Here is an 18,894-nt window from a genome sequence, read left to right as displayed (position 1 = left end):
GACTATGTCTCAAAAAATAAAATAAAATGTAAATAAATAAGCCTATTGAGTTCAGTCAGAGCAGGAGGCAGTTTTACTGAACAGCACATTTTCAAATGACTGTATTCTTTAGTTGTGTTTGTTCTTTCAGCTACATCTCTCTCTGTGATAATGAAAAGACAGGGTGCAAAGCCCGGGAACTGAAATCAGTTTATGTCGATGCAGTAGGACAATTTCTTAAACTGATTTTCCACCAAAACCATGTCAACAAGTACAACATATATAATCAGGTAAGAGGCATACAGCTTCACCTTTGATTCTGCCCCTACCTTTGCAGGATTATGTGGTCACGTATCTTTTCTTAGATGCATTTTCAGGATGATCTTGTGAGGATCTGTTCTGGGAGACTGCTGAGCTCTCTGAGCTGTGGTGCTGTCTGATCCAGCGGCCTCTGGGCACGCATGGTCAGTGCCCAAGGGGAACTGGCCTAGTGCCCAGAGCTGCTGCCATCACCAGACAGTGGGCTTCAGAGAGTCCATACAAAAGGAGAATGCGAAGGAGTTCATGAGAACTTTTGTAACAGTCGTATGTGATGAAATGATAATATTTTGGATATGTTGTGTTAAACTGTATTATTTAAATGAATCTCACTGTTCCTTTTTAATTTCCTAATGTGCTTACTAACCTTAATAACATGTGTGGCTCACATTCTATCGTGCAGGACAGTAGAGTTTCAATAAACCCTCCTGACTTGCGGGAGCACGTTAAGGCTGCATGTAACCCAGGATCTCTCCAGCTCCAAGCCACTAATTCTTAATCTCCTCCTTCCTCCCTCCCTTTCTTTCCTTCTTTTTTTCTTTCTTTTTCTTTCTTTTTTTTTTTTTTTTGGTTTTCTTCTTTGTATGTTTTTTGTTGCATGAAAATGCACAGACCTTAAGTGTACAATTCAATGAATTTGGATCCCTATAACCAATACCCCAATTGGCTTCTTTCACTTAACATAATGCTTGCCAGAATGATCCATGTTGTTGCACGATTAGTGTCTTAGAAATCAATTGTATCCAAAGCAGTCTTGTTAATTAGCACAAGTGTTTACAGCTCTCCCTGCCCCCTCCAAGAGAAGTGCAAGCACCCAGCAAATCAAGTCTCTAGATAAAGCAAGTGTTCTGGACGAGGGCTCAAAGGTCCAGTTTCGCTGCCTGGCCCCTTAGAGCATTATGCGCCAGGAAGCCAGAGGAATGATTCTTAACTCTTTCCTTCCTCCACCCACCTGCATGTGTTTACCAGCAATGCCCTGGCTGAGTAGTTGGTCTACAGTGGTTGAGGGTACAGGATGGAAAAGTGACTCCCCACCTCAGATGAGGCTCACCAAAGTGGATCAACTGAGCTGTGTTAATTTAACTCTTCATCGTCTCATTTCCCAAGGTCCTATAAAGATGACCTCCACACTAATCTCGAGTGGATCTGTCATTACGAAGCTATGTTAAAACTCTGGGAGTTTTTAGCTATTATGATTTGTACATCCTTTAAATGGTTAAAATAACCATTTGATTAAGCATTAGAATACGAACATAATTTATTTAAAATTATTTGTTATTATTAAAAATTCTTTACATTAGCACAACATTTTAAGAATTAATAGTTATCCTATTTGATGACGGTATAGGTCAGAGCTTCTTATAAAGGAATTAAGTCCAGCCTGGGCAACGTGGTGAAATCCTGTCTCTACAGAAAAACATAAAAATGAGCAGGGCATGGGGGCTCACACCTGAAGGCCCAGCTGCTAGGGTGGCTACGGTCTGGGGATCACTTGAGCCCAGGAGGTCAAGGCTTCAGTGACCCGTGATCACATCACTGCACTCCAGCCTGGGTGACAGATGAGACCCTGTCTCAGAATACGTAAAGGGGTTAAGTCATTTTGGACATTGTATATTTAATTTCTGTTCATCGAACACTTTCTCAGGTTGCTTTGGTTGCCATAAACATCATTGGAGACCCTGCAGATTTCAGCGATGAAAGCAATTCTGTAAGTTTGGAAGGTCTTCGTTCCTAAGGAAGTAAATGTATTTCTAACAGAAGAGGGTCATTATTTTCACCCAGAAAAAGTATCGCTTTTATAATCTGCACAAAATTGACTAGTGAATAACTTTCAGATATTTTGGGGAGCTTTAGCATATTACACTTGTCTTTAGCAATTTTAGCTGTCCCTCCGAAAGGTGGGAATCACTGAATCTTGCTGACAGCTTTATATGAAATAAATCTTGTAGTTAGGGTTTGTGTTGTTCCTCTTTCTCTCCGAGACACTAAGCGGATGTTTTGCTCCCAAAGGCCTCTAGAGAGAAGTTGATTGATCACTATCTTGGGCACAGCAGCGAGGACCCTGCTCTAGAAGGAAGTTACGCCAGGTAAGAGACCCGCTCCCCCAGCAGTAAACTTCTGTTTCTTCCCTCAGAATCATGAAAGTCAGTCATTTCCAAAGGATTCTGGACTCAGAGCCTCTAAATTCAGTTTTGAGCTGGATAAGCCACTGATTGGATTGTCTTAAATTTGCTTTAGGATTAAGGTCACTGTTTTATGTAGCGCATTTTCATTTATTGCCCAGCAGAGACCACTTTGTTTCTTGTGTTCAGGTGTTACTAGAAGATTCCTAAAATGCATTTAGAGCAAAGACCTGTCAGCTGTCCTCTGATGTTTTACCAGCACAGGCAAATTCATAGGTAAAAATCAAAGACATTGATAGACCCAACTTATCAATTCTGGAGATACCATCTTGCAGCTACTTCAAAAGTTTATTCTTCAGAGGAGTGAAAAATATGTATTACACATGTTTTTTAAAACATGATTTGTACCAGTCTCTCTCTACCAACTAAAAATATTCTTTACCACTGTGAAATCTGACTGGCTTTAAAAAAAAGAAAGGGTGAAGGGAAAGTTGTTCATGTTAACAAATGTAAGCCAGGTGCCGCGGCTGATGCTTATAATCTCACCACTTTGGGAGGCCAAGGCAGGAGGATTGCTTGAGATCAGGAGTTTGAAACCAGCCTGGGTAACATGGCAAAACCCCATCTCTACTAAAAATACAAAAATTAGCTGAGTATGGTGGCATGCACCTATAGTCCCAACTACTTGGGAAGCTGAGGCAGGAAGATCACTTGAGCCAAGATCATGCCACTGTACTCCAGCCTGGGTGACAGAGCAAGACCCTGTCTCAAAAAACAAAACAAAACAAAAAAGTTACACATATTTTTCTGCTGCTGCTGCCGCTTCCTCTTTTTTTGTTTTTTTTTTATCAGTGTAAGGACCCGGGAGAGCTAAAGGGCCCCACTGCGCCATCCTCAGTCACCCTCTCTGTCCCAGGCACCTCTTTGGGCTAGTGGCTCCCTTGCCACCTGCCTGCTGTGGATGACAAGGGGACTCCATTCCAGGGGTGCCTGGTCTGAAGAAAAGAAGGGAAGGACAGGCAGGCATAGTTGCAGCAATGAAAAAAAAGAAGAATCAAAAATGTTTTTTAGGCTGGGCACATGGCTTACACCCATAACCCCAGCACTTTGGGCAGATCAGTTAAGGTCAGGAATTCAAGACCAGTCTAGGCAACACGGTAAAACTCCATCTCTACTAAAAACACAAAAATTAGCCCTGTGTGGTGGCGCACACCTGTAGTCCCAGCTACTCAGGAAGCAGGAGAATCCCTTGAACCTAGGAGGTGGAGGCGGCAGTGAGCCAAGATCATGCCACTGCACTCCAGCCTGAGCAACAGAGCAAGACTCCATCTCAAAAAAAAAAAGTTTTTTGGCAGGGTGCCATGACTCACGCCTATAATCCCAGCACTGTGGGAGGCCGAGGCAGGTCGATCACGAGGTCACGAGTTCAAGACCAGCCTGACCAACATGGTGAAACCTCATCTCTACTAAAAATACAAAACTTAGCTGGGCGTGGTGGCACACACCTGTAATCCCAGCTACTCAGGTGGCTGAGGCAGGAGAATTGCCTGAACCTGGGAGGCGGAGGTTGCAGTGAGCCAAGATCATGCCACTGCACTCCAGCCTGGGTGACAGAGTGAGACTTTGTCTCAAAAAAAAAAAAAAGTTTTTTAAAAATAAAAAGGAATTCCCAATAATCCTTGGTTCTTCTCAGCAGCTTCCCCATAAAGAAAAGATCAAATTTTTAAACTTTAATAGAAACTTCAAATTTGTCTACAGTGTTCAGTGTAATTTCACTTTTACCTGCATACAGACTGCTCACGTAAAGTGATAAATTCTTGATCCAGGCTCCTCCGTTTGCACAAAACCTGGAGCAGATTCTCTGCAGTTGCTCAGGAGCTATCTGCAGTCTGCCGAGTGTGTGCACCAGTGGACAGCGAGCCCTTCCTCCTGCAGAGGCTGCCTCGCTTCCCACAGGCCTGGTACAGACCTGGTACAGACCTGAGCCGTCACAGGCACTTAGAGAGTAGAGGCTATTCATGTCATGTCTATCAAAAAATAATACCAGCCTCTCAGTGTCTCTCTCAGATGCCTCCTTTACCTAATAGAAAAACAACAGTACTCTTCCTGTCCTTCAGGGTGGCAATTGGAAACTGTGGGGAAAGAGCTCTGAGAACGGATGGCTGCCTCCCTCCTGCCAGCCTCACCACAAGGACTGCAGCTGGGGCTCTGCCCTCATTGAACCCAGTGCCATGGGGCAGGAACAACCAAACCGATGAAGGCTTTAGTTTCTCAACATCTCCAATAAAGCCGCTTTCTGTTCTTTTGATTTAGACTTTAAATCTATTGCCTTAATCCAATCAGCCAGGTGGAATGGTAGGCTTCGGTTTGCCTGTCCTGCCCTACGCCTGGGGTTTTATGAAGGTTAAGTGCAAGGGCTGGGGAAAGCTGTGTGACCAGCACGTGCTGGCCTGTGCTGGACATGGAATCCACTCATTACCACTGGGGGTTCTGTACCAAAGTGGGTAGATGGCTCTCCATGCTGCTGCTGCTGAGTCACCAGGAGCTGGGGCTGGAATGCCAAGGACATTCTGGTTTCTTCGAAGGATTTTTTTTTTTTTTTTTTTTTTGAGAAGGAGTTTCGCTCTTGTTGCCCAGGCTGGAGTGCAATCGTGCAATCTGGGCTCATCGCAACCTCTGCCTCCTGGGTTCAAGCAATTCTCCTGCCTCAGCCTCCTAAGTAGCTGGGATCACAGGCATGCGCCACCATGCCTGCCTAATTTTATATTTTTAGTAGAGACTGGGCTTCTCCATTTTGGTCAGGCTTGTCTCGAACTCTCAACCTCAGGTGATCCGCCTGCCTCAGCCTCCCAAAGTGCTGGGATTACAGGTGTGAGCTACTGTGCCCAGCCTCTTTGAAGGATTTTTATAATCAAATGCAGTATTTGTGTTCATCTCTGGGACAGCAAGGCAAAGTGACCTAGAGTGTAATATGTGTCACACTAAAAATAGTTAATAATGTGATCTTGTAGACAACCCGGAATCTTCGCTGTGGAATCACCCCTGTGATTATATGCAGTTCAGAGCTGCCGGTGCCGTCCCAGCCACCAGCCTGTGGTGCTGCTGTGAGCAAAGTGCAGTGAATTCAAGGGTGGGGAGATCCCTTCAGCTGTGAAGTGTCTGAAGGCAGCCTGTTCCCATGCCCCACTTGAATTCATTATAATACAGATTCACTAGCTACACTTTTATGACAAATGTTTTCATGAAAATGTACCTGTCTCGAAGGATGTTCAGGTCACTGTGAGCAGCTGGCTTGTCTGATGGGGCTGGTACAGCAGCGCGGCTCTTTGACCCTCATCCTCTAGTAAGGATTGTTGCTTGGTTAGACTAACTTTAGTGTTAACATTCTAGACCCTACTATAGAGCTTGAAAGGAGGAATAGAGGTCATATTTAATCAGAAAGGAGTTACTCAGGCAACTACAAAAGATGACTTGTTTCTAAAGGAATATTTTTGGTCTATAGGACACAGTTGACACCATTTGACTTAACCCTTTGTGTAAAACCTCAGTGGTAGCAATTCTTAACCTACCATGTTCATCAAAAATACTGTGATGTTGGCCGGGTGCGGTGGCTCACACTTTGGGAGGCTGAGATTGGTGGATGAGACCAGCTTGGCTAACATAGTGAAACCCCATCTCTACTAAAAATACAAAAAATTAGCTGGGCACGGTGGTTCACACCTGTAGTTCCAACTTTCTGGGAGACTGAGGCATGAGAATTGCTTGAAGCCAGGAGGTGGAGGTTGCAGTGAGCCAAGATCATGCCACTGCACTCTAGCCTGGTCGACAGAATGAGGCTCTGTCTCAAAGAAAAAAATACAGGCCGGGTTCAGTGGTTCACACCTGTAATCCAAGCACTTTGGGAGGCTGAGGTGGGCAGATCACTTGAGGTTGGGAGTTCAAGACTAGCCTGGCCAACATGGTGAAATCCTGTCTCTACTAAAAATATAACAATTAGCTGGATATGGTGGCACACACCTGTAATCCCAGCTACTCGAGAGGCTGAGACAGGAGAATCACTTGAACCCAGGAGGTGGAGGTTACAGTGTGCTGAGATTGCACCATTGCACTCCAGCCTGGGCGACAGAGTGAGACTCTGTCTCAAAAAAAAAAAAAAAATACTGTGGTGTTATAAAATATGGTACCTGAACTGTGGGAAGAAAGTTGCCCAGGTGCCATGGCAAGAGACTGAAGGCACAATCTGTGCCAGTGTAACAAATGATTACTTATATATAGCAATTATACCAAATAGGTTTACTGATTACTTAGTTATAGCATAATAAATGATTACTTATAGCAAGGACACCAATTAGACTTAGGTGCAATCACATAATGAATTATATGCTCAGTCTTATTACATTACAAAGGTTATTAAGCTTCGCTTTAGTACTACAGTGAAGGAACATTTTTAGCCTTATAGTATAGAAATAACGGGGTGAAATGTAATTCAGAACTGAAGGGACGTTGTGAGAGGTGATCAGGAGGCGAGAGTAAACGCCTTGTGGTAGCGCCAGGTAAGACGCCCGTTACTTAGCAGGCAAGCCTTGCAGTAACGCCAGAGCCTGGGGAGGCACCTGTTGCTTTGCAGGCCATGAGGGGGAGTTTCCCTTCACTGGGGAGTTCAGAGAACACTCTGCTCCATCCATCTCTCGAGGAAGGTCTGACACTAGCCAGGCCGACCCACAGACATCCAGGGGCTTAAACACCTCTCCGTGGTGCTGAGCTCCGATGGTCACCATCCTCGTCCACTTTCACGTTCCACTTTCCCACCCGATGCTCCCTTGTAAATTCTTAGAAGCTGTAAGAATAGAGGAATCCTAAAAGCCTTTGATCTCTCTGATAAGTGCATAGAAATAAACTGATATATGTGCCTCCCCTCCTTGCAGTGGCTGCCTGAGAGGGAGGGGCCCTCTGTACTGTACCCACGTGACCCCTGTAGTATACCCACGTGACCCCCTGAACTGTACCCACGTGGCCCCCTCGTATTATCAGTGTGTGATTTGCTTGCCCCTACCAATCATGTAGGATGAGTCACTCTCCAGCCCTGCCCCCCTGCCTTGTATACAATAACTATCAGTATGTCCAGGCATTGGGGCCTCTGCTGGACTCCGTGCCTTGGTAGCAGTGGACCCCCAGCCCAGCTGAATTCTTCTCTTATCTCTGCGTCCTTGCGTCCTTCTTTTATATGATCTGTCTTCTTCACACACAAAAGAACACCCATGAGACCCTGCCAGGCTAGACCCTGCACTGGCCTCCATCTTGAGCCTGCTGGTTACATTCCTCAGGGTCGGGCTTGGTCATCCATTTGTTGGTTTTGTTTTTCTCCCTGTTCTGCAGTTGATTCACATTCACTGTCCTAATCTTAGGGCTGTAGATTCGAGGCCCAGAGTCTGCACTGAGCAAATGCGCCAAAGGCTCAGATGCCCTGAGTGCAGTTTGACTCATGGTCAAGAGCATGAGTTTTGGAGTCAGAAAGGCCTGCTTGCAGTTAAGAGCCCTATGACCTGAGGCCCATTAGTTCTCAGAGACCAGTTTTCTCATGCAGGAAATGTGCTATGAACCTTGATGGGGTGGCGTGTGGAGGGGCATTCTCAGCTGTGCCTCTGCAGCACTGAGCTCCTATGGCTTAAAATTATCTCTAAAATCTGCGTTTCTTCCCTTTAGGAAATCTGACTATATTTCTCCACTAGATGACTTAGCTTTTGATATGTACCAAGATCCAGAAGTTGCACAGATTATACGAAAACTAGATGAAAGAAAACGGGAAGCTGTCCAAAAGGAACGCTATGATTATGCCAAGAAACTAAAGCAAGCTATTGCTGATTTGCAAAAGGTATTGCTTTTGGAGAAAACACTTCCTAATTTATGTCTGTAATAGGTTTTATGTATACTTTTGGTAACTACATGGTAAAAGAAATGGGTTACTGAAAGCTGTGAAGTTAGTGGTGTGAGTTCAAAGATCTCAGCAAAATAAAGTTATGGAGACAGATAAGCACCTTAAAAATGTAAATGGAAGCAGAAGCTTTACTTCTTCAGACTCGCGTTCGGGTGCCAGGTCAGCCACCTCGTTACCAGGACCCCTAGTGCAGTGGGAAAATAGTAGGAAAACGAGCTATCCCAAAAGTAATGATGAACCCATGGGCTTACTAGATGCCAGTACAGCAACAGCAACCAGACCTTTGCAGTGAGTGTGGTCCATTTCTTCCATTTCCCTGTGCTCGTTCCCTCTCCTCGCAAGACTGTTAGAGCATGATTCTAAAAATTACCTTTGCATTTGATCTGAGTTGATCCAAATTTGAAACAAAAAGCAAACATTTTGTGCTTCAGGTTGGTGAGCGTCTTGGGAGGTATGAGGTAGAGAAACGCTGTGCTGTAGAGAAGGAAGACTACGATCTCGCCAAGGAGAAGAAACAGCAGATGGAGCAGTATCGCGCTGAGGTGTACGAGCAGCTGGAGCTCCATAGCCTCCTGGATGCTGAGCTGGTGGGTGCAGGAGCCCGGACGGGGTGGGGTGGAGGAAAGCCTAGAACAGAGCTGGTGGGTGCAGGAGCCCGGACGGGGTGGAGGAAAGCCTTGGAGAACTGTGTGGTTCATAAAGGTGATAGATATCTTTGAAGTGTAATGTAAAACACTTTGCAATGCTCAGGGGACAGTTCTAACAAATGGCTTCAACTCTGCCCACGTCAGGGAGGTTTTGCCTCAGCATGTTCTTTCAGGAGGTTTACAGTCGTGGGAAAGGGAACGAGCCAGGGTCAGGAAAACCGAGGCTCTGATACTTTTCCACTGCATCCCTTCATCTCTCCAGCTGCTTCCTTATTTGGAAAATGCAGTGATGACCCTGCCCCACTTACCCCTCAGTGTTGTGAAGATCAACTGAGAGCTTAATACTAACAGCTTCAACATATGGAGAACGTGTTTCCCATAAGGTGCTCTCCCTCCAGTCTTCACAACTCATGCAGATGGGGCAGTCAGCCCTCATGACAGATGAGAAAATGAAGGCCCTGAGATACAGAATAGTGATTGAGAGTGCACACTCAAGACCAGGTGTGGTGATGCACACGTGTAATCCCACCACTTTGGGAAGCCAAGGCTGAAAGATTGTTTGAGCCCAGGAGTTTGAGACTGGTCTGAGCAACATAGAGAGACGTTGTCTGTACAAGAGTAAATAATAGCCTGGCCTGGTGGCACACACCTGTGTAGTCTTAGCTACTCAGGAGAGTGAGCCAGCAGGATCACCTGGGCCCAGAAGTTCAAAGCTGCACTGAGCTATGTTCACGCCACTGCACTTCAGCCTTGGTGATGGAGCAAGACCCTGCCTCTAAAAAAAGAGGGTGCATGCTCTGGAGCTGGACTGCCTGGGTTCAGATCTAGGCACCACCATTCCAGCTGTGTGATTGCAGACTAATTCTTACAGCTTTATGCCTCAGTCTTCCCATCAGCTTTCCAGTGGAGGTAAAAGAGTAAGCATTAATGGGCCTGCCTGTCCAGAACACTCAGTCCCATGCGTAGTGTGCAGCTGTGCAATCAGCTTTGCTTGTTGCGATTATGTAACATCACTTTCCTTTGTACACACAGTGAGTAGCAGTGCCAGATTTTGAATAAAAGTCCACTTGGGACCCAGTCCAGGTGCTTTCTCCAAACCACCGTGTTCCTTCATGGGCACATATGTGTGGACATGCACAATGCCCATTCCTTCACCAGCATTTTGGGGTATTATGTGACTTTTGTAGTCCACACGGAAACGTGGAGAGACAGCTGAGATGGGTGCAGCTTGATCGTGAAGGACTTTCCAGTAGGTCTCGCTCTGAACACTCCCTCTTGTTTTGAAAGTTTTCACTGTGCCGAGGAGCCTCTTGCAGCACGGCCTTCCTAAAGTCTTACTCACCTGCAGGAGGGAGATGGTATATCTGGCATGACAGTGGCATTTGAAATTAAATGTCCTTTTTTGTTCCCTAGATACGAAGACCTTTGGATTTGCCCCTCCAGCCCCTCACTCATTCTGGCAGTCCTCGCCACCAAAAGCCAGTGCCCTCACTACCGCAACTGGAAGAAAAAGGAACAGAAAGCCAGTTTGCAGAAACTTTCCTTCAGGAAAAGCCTTCATCATATCCTCTAACTATTTCTCCTCAGCATTCTGCAGTAGACCAGTTACTCCCTGCCACAGATCCTCATCCAAAAATGAATGTAGGTAACTCCGTTTCAGATTGGTGTTCAATTTTTTTTTTTTTTTTTTTTAAATAGAGTCTTGCTCTGTCACCCAGGCTGGAGTGCAGTGGTGCAATCTAGGCTGACTGCAACCTCTGCCTCCAGGGTTCAAGAGATTCTCCTGCCTCAGCCTCCCAAGTAGCTGGGACTACAGGTGTGTGCCACCACACCCAGCTAGTTTTTGTATTTTTAGTAGAGATGGGGTTTCATCATGTTGGCCAGACTGGTCTCAAACCCCTGGCCTCGTGATACACCCACTTCAGCTTCCCAAAATGCAGGGATTACAGGCGTGAGTCACTGCGCCCAGCCAGTGTTGAGTTTATTTGGATCTTTGTAGAGGACCTGTGTTGGGCCAGGTGCTGTTCCCATGCATGGGTCTGTGAGTGCACCACAGCCATGCCCCACTCCGTTCCATTCTGGGAGCCGTGGTGTTGAGTGAGAACATAGCAACATGAGCAATTGGCCTAATGACACCTTATGAGTATGTCTATCAAAATCAATCCTGATGCTTATTTCTAAGCAATAAACTCAGAAAATATCAGAGATCTTGTCAGAAAAAAGATATAAGAGCCTTTACTGTAGTAATCTCTGTGTCAATTGAACTGAAATTGCTGCCAGTAAACAGTAATTGAGGCAGACTCTACCTTGCTTTTTTTATTACATCTGTAATGAGTTTAGAAAGGAACAGAAAGCCTCATCTAATCTTTTCAATTACATCCTATTTGTTGTATAAATTATTCTAATCTGATTTAATAATTTTTATAAACATTCTAATCTGATTTATAAATTATTCTAATACTGATATTTAGCAAAATCACATCTTTCAGATCAGGTAAAGCAAGCCTGCCAGTGAGAGCTGCATTGGAGAATGTAACCCACAGAGCTCCCCAGCCCTTTCCTCTCTCTTTTTCTCACTGCAGGCAGAGTCCCTGCCCTATGACGAGCGGCCTCTTCCTGCTATTCGGAAGCATCATGGTGAGGCAGTGGTGGAGCTGGAAATGAGTGATGCAAACATCAGCAGTGCTCGGAGGGGAGGCATGTCTGGGGAACCAGAGCCCCTAACCGAGAAGGCCTTGAGAGAAGCCAGCTCTGCCATTGATGTGCTGGGAGAGACCTTGGTAAAGAGTGGGTGCAGAGGGGAGGGAAGGCTACGTGCATGCATCTGTGTACCTGCACATGAAGGAGGGAAATGCCCAGGGCTTTGTGTTTGTAATGTTGTTCATTTCCCTCTGTTCTTACTGAAAGGTTTTCGTTAACTTTTTTTTTTTTTTAAGAAACAGACTGTTGCTCTGTCACCCAGCGTGGAGACAGTGGCATGATCATAGCTCACTACATCCTTGAACTCCTTGCCTTGGCCTCCCAAAATGTGGGATTACACACATTAGCCACCATGCCTGGCCCTTTTGTAAATTATGAATTATGTGAAACAGCAAAATCATGCGCAAAGATGTATCAATGAGTACTCCTTTCAGCCTGGGTGTTTCCTTCTGGCATTCATGGAGCTTGTATTAAACACCTGCTCCCAACTGATTCCAGCGCAAAATGATGGTATAGCAAAAGATGGAAGTATATCCTCATAGAAATGAGTAGGGGCCGGGTACAGTTGCTCATGCCTCTTATCCCAGCACTTTGGGAGGCCAAGGCTGGCGGATCACGAGGTCAAGAGATCAATACCATCCTGGCCAACATGGTGAAACCCCATTTCTACTAAAAATACAAAAAAAATTAGCTGGGCCTGGTGGCACACGCCTGTAGTTCCAGCTACTCGGGAGGCTGAGGCAGGAGAATCGCTTGAACCCGGGAGGCAGAGGTTTCAGTGAGTCGAGATTACACCACTGCACTCCAGCCTGGTGACAGAGCAAGACTCCACCTAAAAAAAAAAAAAAAAAAAAGAATAGGGTTTTCTCCTTGTTCTCAGCTTTAAAATGTTTCTCTTGGAGCTTTTAATACTTTTCATATTTAAACGTCTTAAATTTTTGTTATCAGAAAAGTTATTTCTCTAAATATGCATATTTATTTGTAAAAGTTCTGTTATTAGTAATGAATCATTTTAGTTTAAAAAAAAAAAACAAAGCCTTCAAGTTGTGTAGTGTTGGAGGATGGCCGTGTGATGTCATGCCAATGCCGCCTGTTTTGTGGCAGGTTGCTGGAGCGTATTCCAAGACGTGGTCCTACCGAGAGGATGCACTGCTTGCTTTGTATAAGAAGTTGATGGAAATACCTGTTGGAACCCCAAAAGAAGATTTGAAGAACACACTGAGAGCATCCATCTTTCTTGTTCGAAGAGCCATAAAGGACATTGTGACCTCCGTGAGTGCCCTCAGCTGGCGCTGGCTCCATAGTCCATGGATGAGATTATGCACCATACCACAGAAGACCAGAGCAGCTTGAGAGATGACCAGTTAGTCGCTGACATGGTCACCAGCTCTAACCTAGTAGAATCACTAAGAAATGAGGTTCTCTAGCAAGAGCTATATATTTTATGACTGATCATTTTCCAGACCTGATGGGTCTGGGAAACCTGCCTTTGCCTGGGCCATTGTCTCTGGCCTTGAGCAGCGCTGGCTTTTCCATGGTCTGCAGAGCCAGGTGTTTGTAGAGCCTGGTTCAGCACCACCACATCTTCAGTTTGCGTTTTAACTCTTCATGAAACCTGCTGAAGTTGAGTGTTACTATTTTTCTAATGCTGAACGAGCCTAGGAATGAACATTGTACAGTTGGGCTTACCCACCGAAGCAGGCACGTTAGATATGTGGGGTGGAGGGAAGATGTGGGGTGATTTATGACACAGTGAAATAAGCATACGTCCTCTATATGCAGGATACTGTGTTTAGAAAGCAGTTTCCAGTTTACCATTTTCATTCTTTCAGACAAGATGTAATTTTCAGTCTCATGTTCGTATGTATTACTGATAATAAATTCCACATTTACTCCTGGTAGAATTCCATTGTGTAACTCATCCGTGTTTATCACTTTTCTCTTAGGTCTTTCAGGCTTCTCTGAAATTGTTGAAAATGATCATTACACAATATATTCCTAAACATAAACTGATTAAACTCGAAACGGCTCACTCTGTGGAAAGGACTGTTCCTGTTTTGCTCACCAGAACTGGAGACTCTTCTGCCCGCATCCGTGTCACAGCTGCGAATTTTATTCAGGTCTGAACTTCACCATAGCATTTGAAACCGTAGATAATAAGCATATTCCTGTAGCTCTCTGGCTTTCTTAACACCTTACACGATTCTGTGTCTACTCAAGAGTGTGAAAATGATGCTTAGGGATTCGCCATCACACTTTGCTTATGCTCTAAAAGATCAGTTTTATCTTAGACGTAACCTTCAGTTACAATGTACAGTTTGGTTTTTCCCATGTTTCTTTTATCCAACATACACCATTAATTTACTAAATAAACATAAACATACAGAAACAATGCCAAAATAGAAAATTTGGGGGGTAAAGAAATAAAAAAATATAACTGTCTTAATGGAAATATTTTCATTCTTTCTCCAAACGTGCCTCGTCTAGGCTGGACATTGTGGGAAACACTGAGGTAGAGAGAAATGTGTGAGTTTGGGGCACACAGCCCTGCACCATCATGTGAAGATATACTTGCTGTCTTCAAATGAGCTCATGAATTTGTCTAGTCCAGGAGTTCTTAAGAGTCCTCCTTTGGGCTTAAGAAAGCTATCAGGGCCGGGCACGGTGGCTCAAGCCTGTAATCCCAGTACTTTGGGAGGCCAAGGCGGGTGGATCACGAGGTCAAGAGATCAAGGCCATCCTGGTCATCATGGTGAAACCCCGTCTCTACTAAAAATACAAAAAATTAGCTGGGCATGGTGGTGCGTGCCTGTAATCCCAGCTACTCAGGAGGCTGAGGCAGGAAAATTGCCTGAACCCAGGAGGTGGAGGTTGCGGCGAGCAGAGATCACGCCATTGCACTCCAGCCTGGGTAACAAGAGCGAAACTCCGTCTCAAAAAAAAAAAGAAAGCTATCAATTACTTAAGTTTTACACAAAATATTGTGATGTGCAGATCTTTCTTAAAAAGGAATCCAGGCTAGGCACAGTGGCTCACGCCTGTAATCCCAGCACTTTGGGAGACCAAGGAGGGCAGATCAGTTGGGCCCAGGAGTTCAAGACCAGCCTGGCCAACAGAGTGAGACTGTCTCTGCAAAAAATACAAAAATTAGCCAGGCGTGGTGGTGTACTCTTGTAGTCCAGCTCCTGGGAAGGCCTAGGTCAGAGGCTTGAACCCTGGAGGTTTAGGCTGCCATGAGCCATGATCTCACCACTGCACTCCTGGGTGGCAGCAAGACTGTCTCAGAAACAAAAGACTCCAAAGCTTTCATAGTTTCTCAAAGGGGTCATTGCTCCAGAATAAGAGGAACCACAGATCTAGTTTCATTTAATAAACTTAAAATTTTCAGAGTAAATAAGGAAAACTAACACTAATAAAAAGGTAAGAAGTGCTGTAATGCTAATATGCTACAATACGCTCCTGGTTAAGACAGCTAGAATTTGGAGGTGGGAGGGCTCATCCTTCAAAAGCTGTGTTGCAGATGAGCACATGTTATTGCTTCATTTGATTATTTTCAAGCTGCATTAATTTCTGAGCAGTTTGGTGGTGCTAAAATGTCATCTCTATTTGAGATAACCTTAAAGCAGTCTCTCGAGGTTTACAATTCTTGTGCCTCAGTGTGTGCCACTCAGCAGACTACAAATGCACTCACAGCATCTGTTTGCCATTAAGGAATTTACTGTCCATACTTCCCTGGAGAATGCTCTTCTCTTATCTTTTATATTTGTACAGAGTCACTCATTGACCCAAATATAGAGTGAATCGGGCCAGAAAGATGAGAGATTATTTTAGATGATAGGACCTACAAACCTATTAAAAACAGGTTTATTTCTGATACAACTTAATGCATCAGTATCTTATTTTTTTCTCTGCCTCTGGTCAATTAAGTGGTAAATATTTAATTATATAAAGACTTGTTTGTTTAGAGACCTTAAAATATGTAATGGTACTTACTTTTTCCATCTTAACCACTAGTAATCATATCACTGCAGAATCATACATTGCTACACCCTTGGCTAATATTTAATAAATACTAAAATCATGATGATTCTAGCAGCAGCTATAATTTCTTTTAGAATTTTAGAAATGAGAAGACCTTTTTCTTGAAGTTGAAGAATGCTGAGAACAGACACCTTCTAGTTTGCAGTTACCCTTTCTGTGAAGCTTTCATTAGTCATGAACTTGTTTTATTCTTCATGGTTTTATTTCCTGTGGCTCAGGTTTTCATTTCTAATGGTCATTAGGCTTTAAATAGAAACACAAGCTTACAGATTGGTGATCTTACTGCTGCTTGTCACTGTCATTCTGTGTGTCCCTATTTTTCTCTTCGGTGTTTAGTTTAAGATCATGCTAAATTATACTAAACTGCCTCCAGTTTTTTCCACTAAAAATTAACAAGTTCCATTGGCTTTCACAGGAAATGGCCTTGTTTAAAGAAGTTAAGTCTCTCCAAATTATTCCATCCTACCTGGTGCAGCCATTGAAAGCAAACTCCTCGGTTCATCTGGCAATGAGTCAGATGGACCTCCTGGCCCGGCTGTTGAAAGACCTGGGCACTGGGAACTCAGGCTTCACCACTGACAACGTGATGAAGGTAAGCAGACCTCATATGTGACGCCACCGTGGCCCAGCCCTCACCACAGTGCCTGGAGCCTGGCGAGGGTCTCATCAGCGTTTGTTCCATGAATGAGTGAAACTGATTTCAGAAAAATAGCCAGTGTTTCATCCAATGGGGGCCCCCACACTCATCCTACTGTCTAATCCAACTTGTTGGTGCGTGATCTGTGGAGATCTTTGTCCATGGAGAGAAACAAATCATAAAAAATATGTCTTTGTCTTTTAAGAGGCAATTAAAACAGCATGATGGAGGATATCAGGTACAGTTTGAAGCTCCTCATCTGAAATGCTTAAGACCAGAGTGTTCAGGATTTCAGATTGTTTTTGGATTCTGGAATATTTCCATTATACTTACTGATTGAGCATCCAAAATCCAAAATCTGCACATCAGCTACACAGGAGTGCACACCTCCAAGGAGGGCGAGAAGCCATGGGCCCCAGAGACATACGGGGGATGTAATGACACTACAGCCATAGTGTTCTGTTTCTTTAAAAGACCCAAACCAAGCGTGATGAAATTACAGTGCGGGTCACAGCGCTGTAAATCCATGAGGTTTTATGTTTGAAGGATTTCATGACACTTAATATGAACGTTTTTTCTTTATTTTTTAAATGTTTATAATGTACCTTTTTTGAATGCTGAAAGAAATTAATTTTATTATTTTAAGAATCAGTAACAAGAGCCCTCCCAATTTTGTTTTTAGTTTTCAGTGAGTGCCCTGGAGCATAGAGTGTATGAGGTCCGAGAGACAGCGGTTAGAATTATTTTGGACATGTACAGACAGCACCAGGCTTCTATCCTGGAGTATCTTCCTCCAGACGACAACAACACGCGCAAGAACATCCTCTACAAAACGATTTTTGATGGATTTGCTAAAATAGATGGCCGACCTACAGATGCTGAGATGAAGGTAAGTTAACTTTCGGGAGGTTATGACCTCATCCTTTGTTGAGGAAGCCACTTGGTACATAAATAAGTAACTGAATAATTTTAAGGAGCCATGTGTATGGGAAGCCCAGGCTTACTGGCTAAGAACATTGGTTCCTGCCTTCAGATCCCACTCCTCCACTTCTGCCGGTGAGACCCTCAGGTTCCCAGGCTGCAAACGGGCATGATGATAGCGTGAGGACATGGCAGGTTTATCTACCAACAAACATCGATCAAATCCATTGAAAAGATTTACTTCTAACTCATTATTAGTCTTCGTGAATATTATAATCTGTAATTTATAAGAAACATAGTTGATATGCCATAATTTGTCTTCCAGCTTCTAAGATTACCCTAACAAGCTATTCTAATGGAAGAATAATTTTCTTTCAGGCACAGAGAAAAGCAGCTACAGAAGAAGCAGAAAAGCAAAAGAAAGAAGAAATAAAAGCTTTACAAGGGCAGCTGGCAGCACTGAAGGAAATTCAGGCTGAAGTTCAGGTTGGAATTAACACAGCTTTCACCTGTGTGCTTTTAGCCGTGATGTATTTTGCTATATACATCCACATCATACTTGACCTGTTTTTCATGGGATTATACAAATGAGTGTCTTGATTCCTTCTGGTTTTAGGTTAGTTTTGGGGTGGATAATGGAAGCCTTTCATGCAGAGTTGGAATTGGGTGGCAGACACCCTTCCTGCCCCTCCATCCTCTGTCAGAATTGATATGAGCTGCTGCAGATGTTTAGGGAGGGGACCAGAGGCTGCAGGCACAGAGCTGGTCTCCTCCACAGCTCTCCAGCCACCTTGAGAGGCAAAAGAGAAAAATCAGCTTGACTATCTGACTTCAGTGCATTAAAAAAGGAAGGTTTTGGCTGGGCGCAGTGGCTCACGCCTGTAATCCCAGCACTTTGGGAGGCCAAGGTGGGCGGATCATGAATTCAGGAGATCGAGACCAGCCTGGCGAACACAGTGAAACCCTGTCTCTACTAAAAATACAAAAACTTAGCCGGGCATGGTGGCAGGTACCTGTCGTTCCAGCTACTCAGGAGGCTGAGGCAGGAGAATCACTTAAACCCAGGAGGCAGCGGTTGGTTGCAGTGAGCCAAAATTGTGCCACTGCACTCCTGCCTGGGTGACAGCGAGACTCCCTCTCAAAAAAAAAGGAAGATTTCAGGTAAACCTTCAGTTTCAGTGAGCCCTTACTCTTTAAGCCTGGGGTGAGGGGGTGTCATATGTACTGGGAACAAAGATTATTTGGTTGAAGATAAATGTGTTCCTTTCCAACCTCCCTGCTTCTGAGATATGAATTAGCTTCATAACACTAATTTTACCATTAGGTTTCCTTCAGTTGAAAGAAAATAGGAAAGAAGAGGAGGCAGAACACAGGGAGTTTCTGTGCAGCTGACCTGAGGTTTCAGCCATGCCAGGTGAATGAGTTCTGGGATCTGCTGTGTACCTTGGGCCTGCAGCCCAGCCGGCTGCACAGCACACCCAGAGCTGTTCAGAGGGCAGAGGTCATGTCAAGTGTTCTTACAACAATTTTTTTAAAAAGAAAAATGGGTACAAATGTCACAGTGACATTTGCACCAAATGCTGGAACGTCAGG

The 18,894-nt window shown here is 44.4% G+C and overlaps 1 protein-coding gene across 4 annotated transcripts in view; it reads left to right on the top strand.

The window, feature by feature from the left end:
• The window catches only part of CEP104 (centrosomal protein 104), a 45,207-nt gene that overhangs the window by 10,527 nt on the left and 15,786 nt on the right, over positions 1–18,894 (top strand). For 2 of the 4 annotated variants that reach the window (XM_009000304.5, XM_078330171.1), the window contains exons 4-15: positions 131–269; positions 1,943–2,005; positions 2,308–2,384; positions 8,124–8,292; positions 8,787–8,942; positions 10,416–10,643; positions 11,585–11,782; positions 12,807–12,974; positions 13,649–13,822; positions 16,159–16,335; positions 17,063–17,269; positions 17,680–17,787. In XM_009000304.5, coding sequence (XP_008998552.4) covers positions 131–269; positions 1,943–2,005; positions 2,308–2,384; positions 8,124–8,292; positions 8,787–8,942; positions 10,416–10,643; positions 11,585–11,782; positions 12,807–12,974; positions 13,649–13,822; positions 16,159–16,335; positions 17,063–17,269; positions 17,680–17,787 — 1,864 coding nt within the window. The remainder of the gene's footprint in view (positions 1–130; positions 270–1,942; positions 2,006–2,307; positions 2,385–8,123; positions 8,293–8,786; positions 8,943–10,415; positions 10,644–11,584; positions 11,783–12,806; positions 12,975–13,648; positions 13,823–16,158; positions 16,336–17,062; positions 17,270–17,679; positions 17,788–18,894) is intronic. The other 2 variants (XM_054258733.2, XM_078330172.1) reach the window with 1 other exon arrangement.

Source organism: Callithrix jacchus, chromosome 7 (genome assembly GCF_049354715.1).
Source record: "Callithrix jacchus isolate 240 chromosome 7, calJac240_pri, whole genome shotgun sequence".
Taxonomy (NCBI): Eukaryota; Metazoa; Chordata; class Mammalia; order Primates; family Cebidae; genus Callithrix; species Callithrix jacchus.
This window is presented reverse-complemented; position numbering and strand designations above follow the sequence as displayed.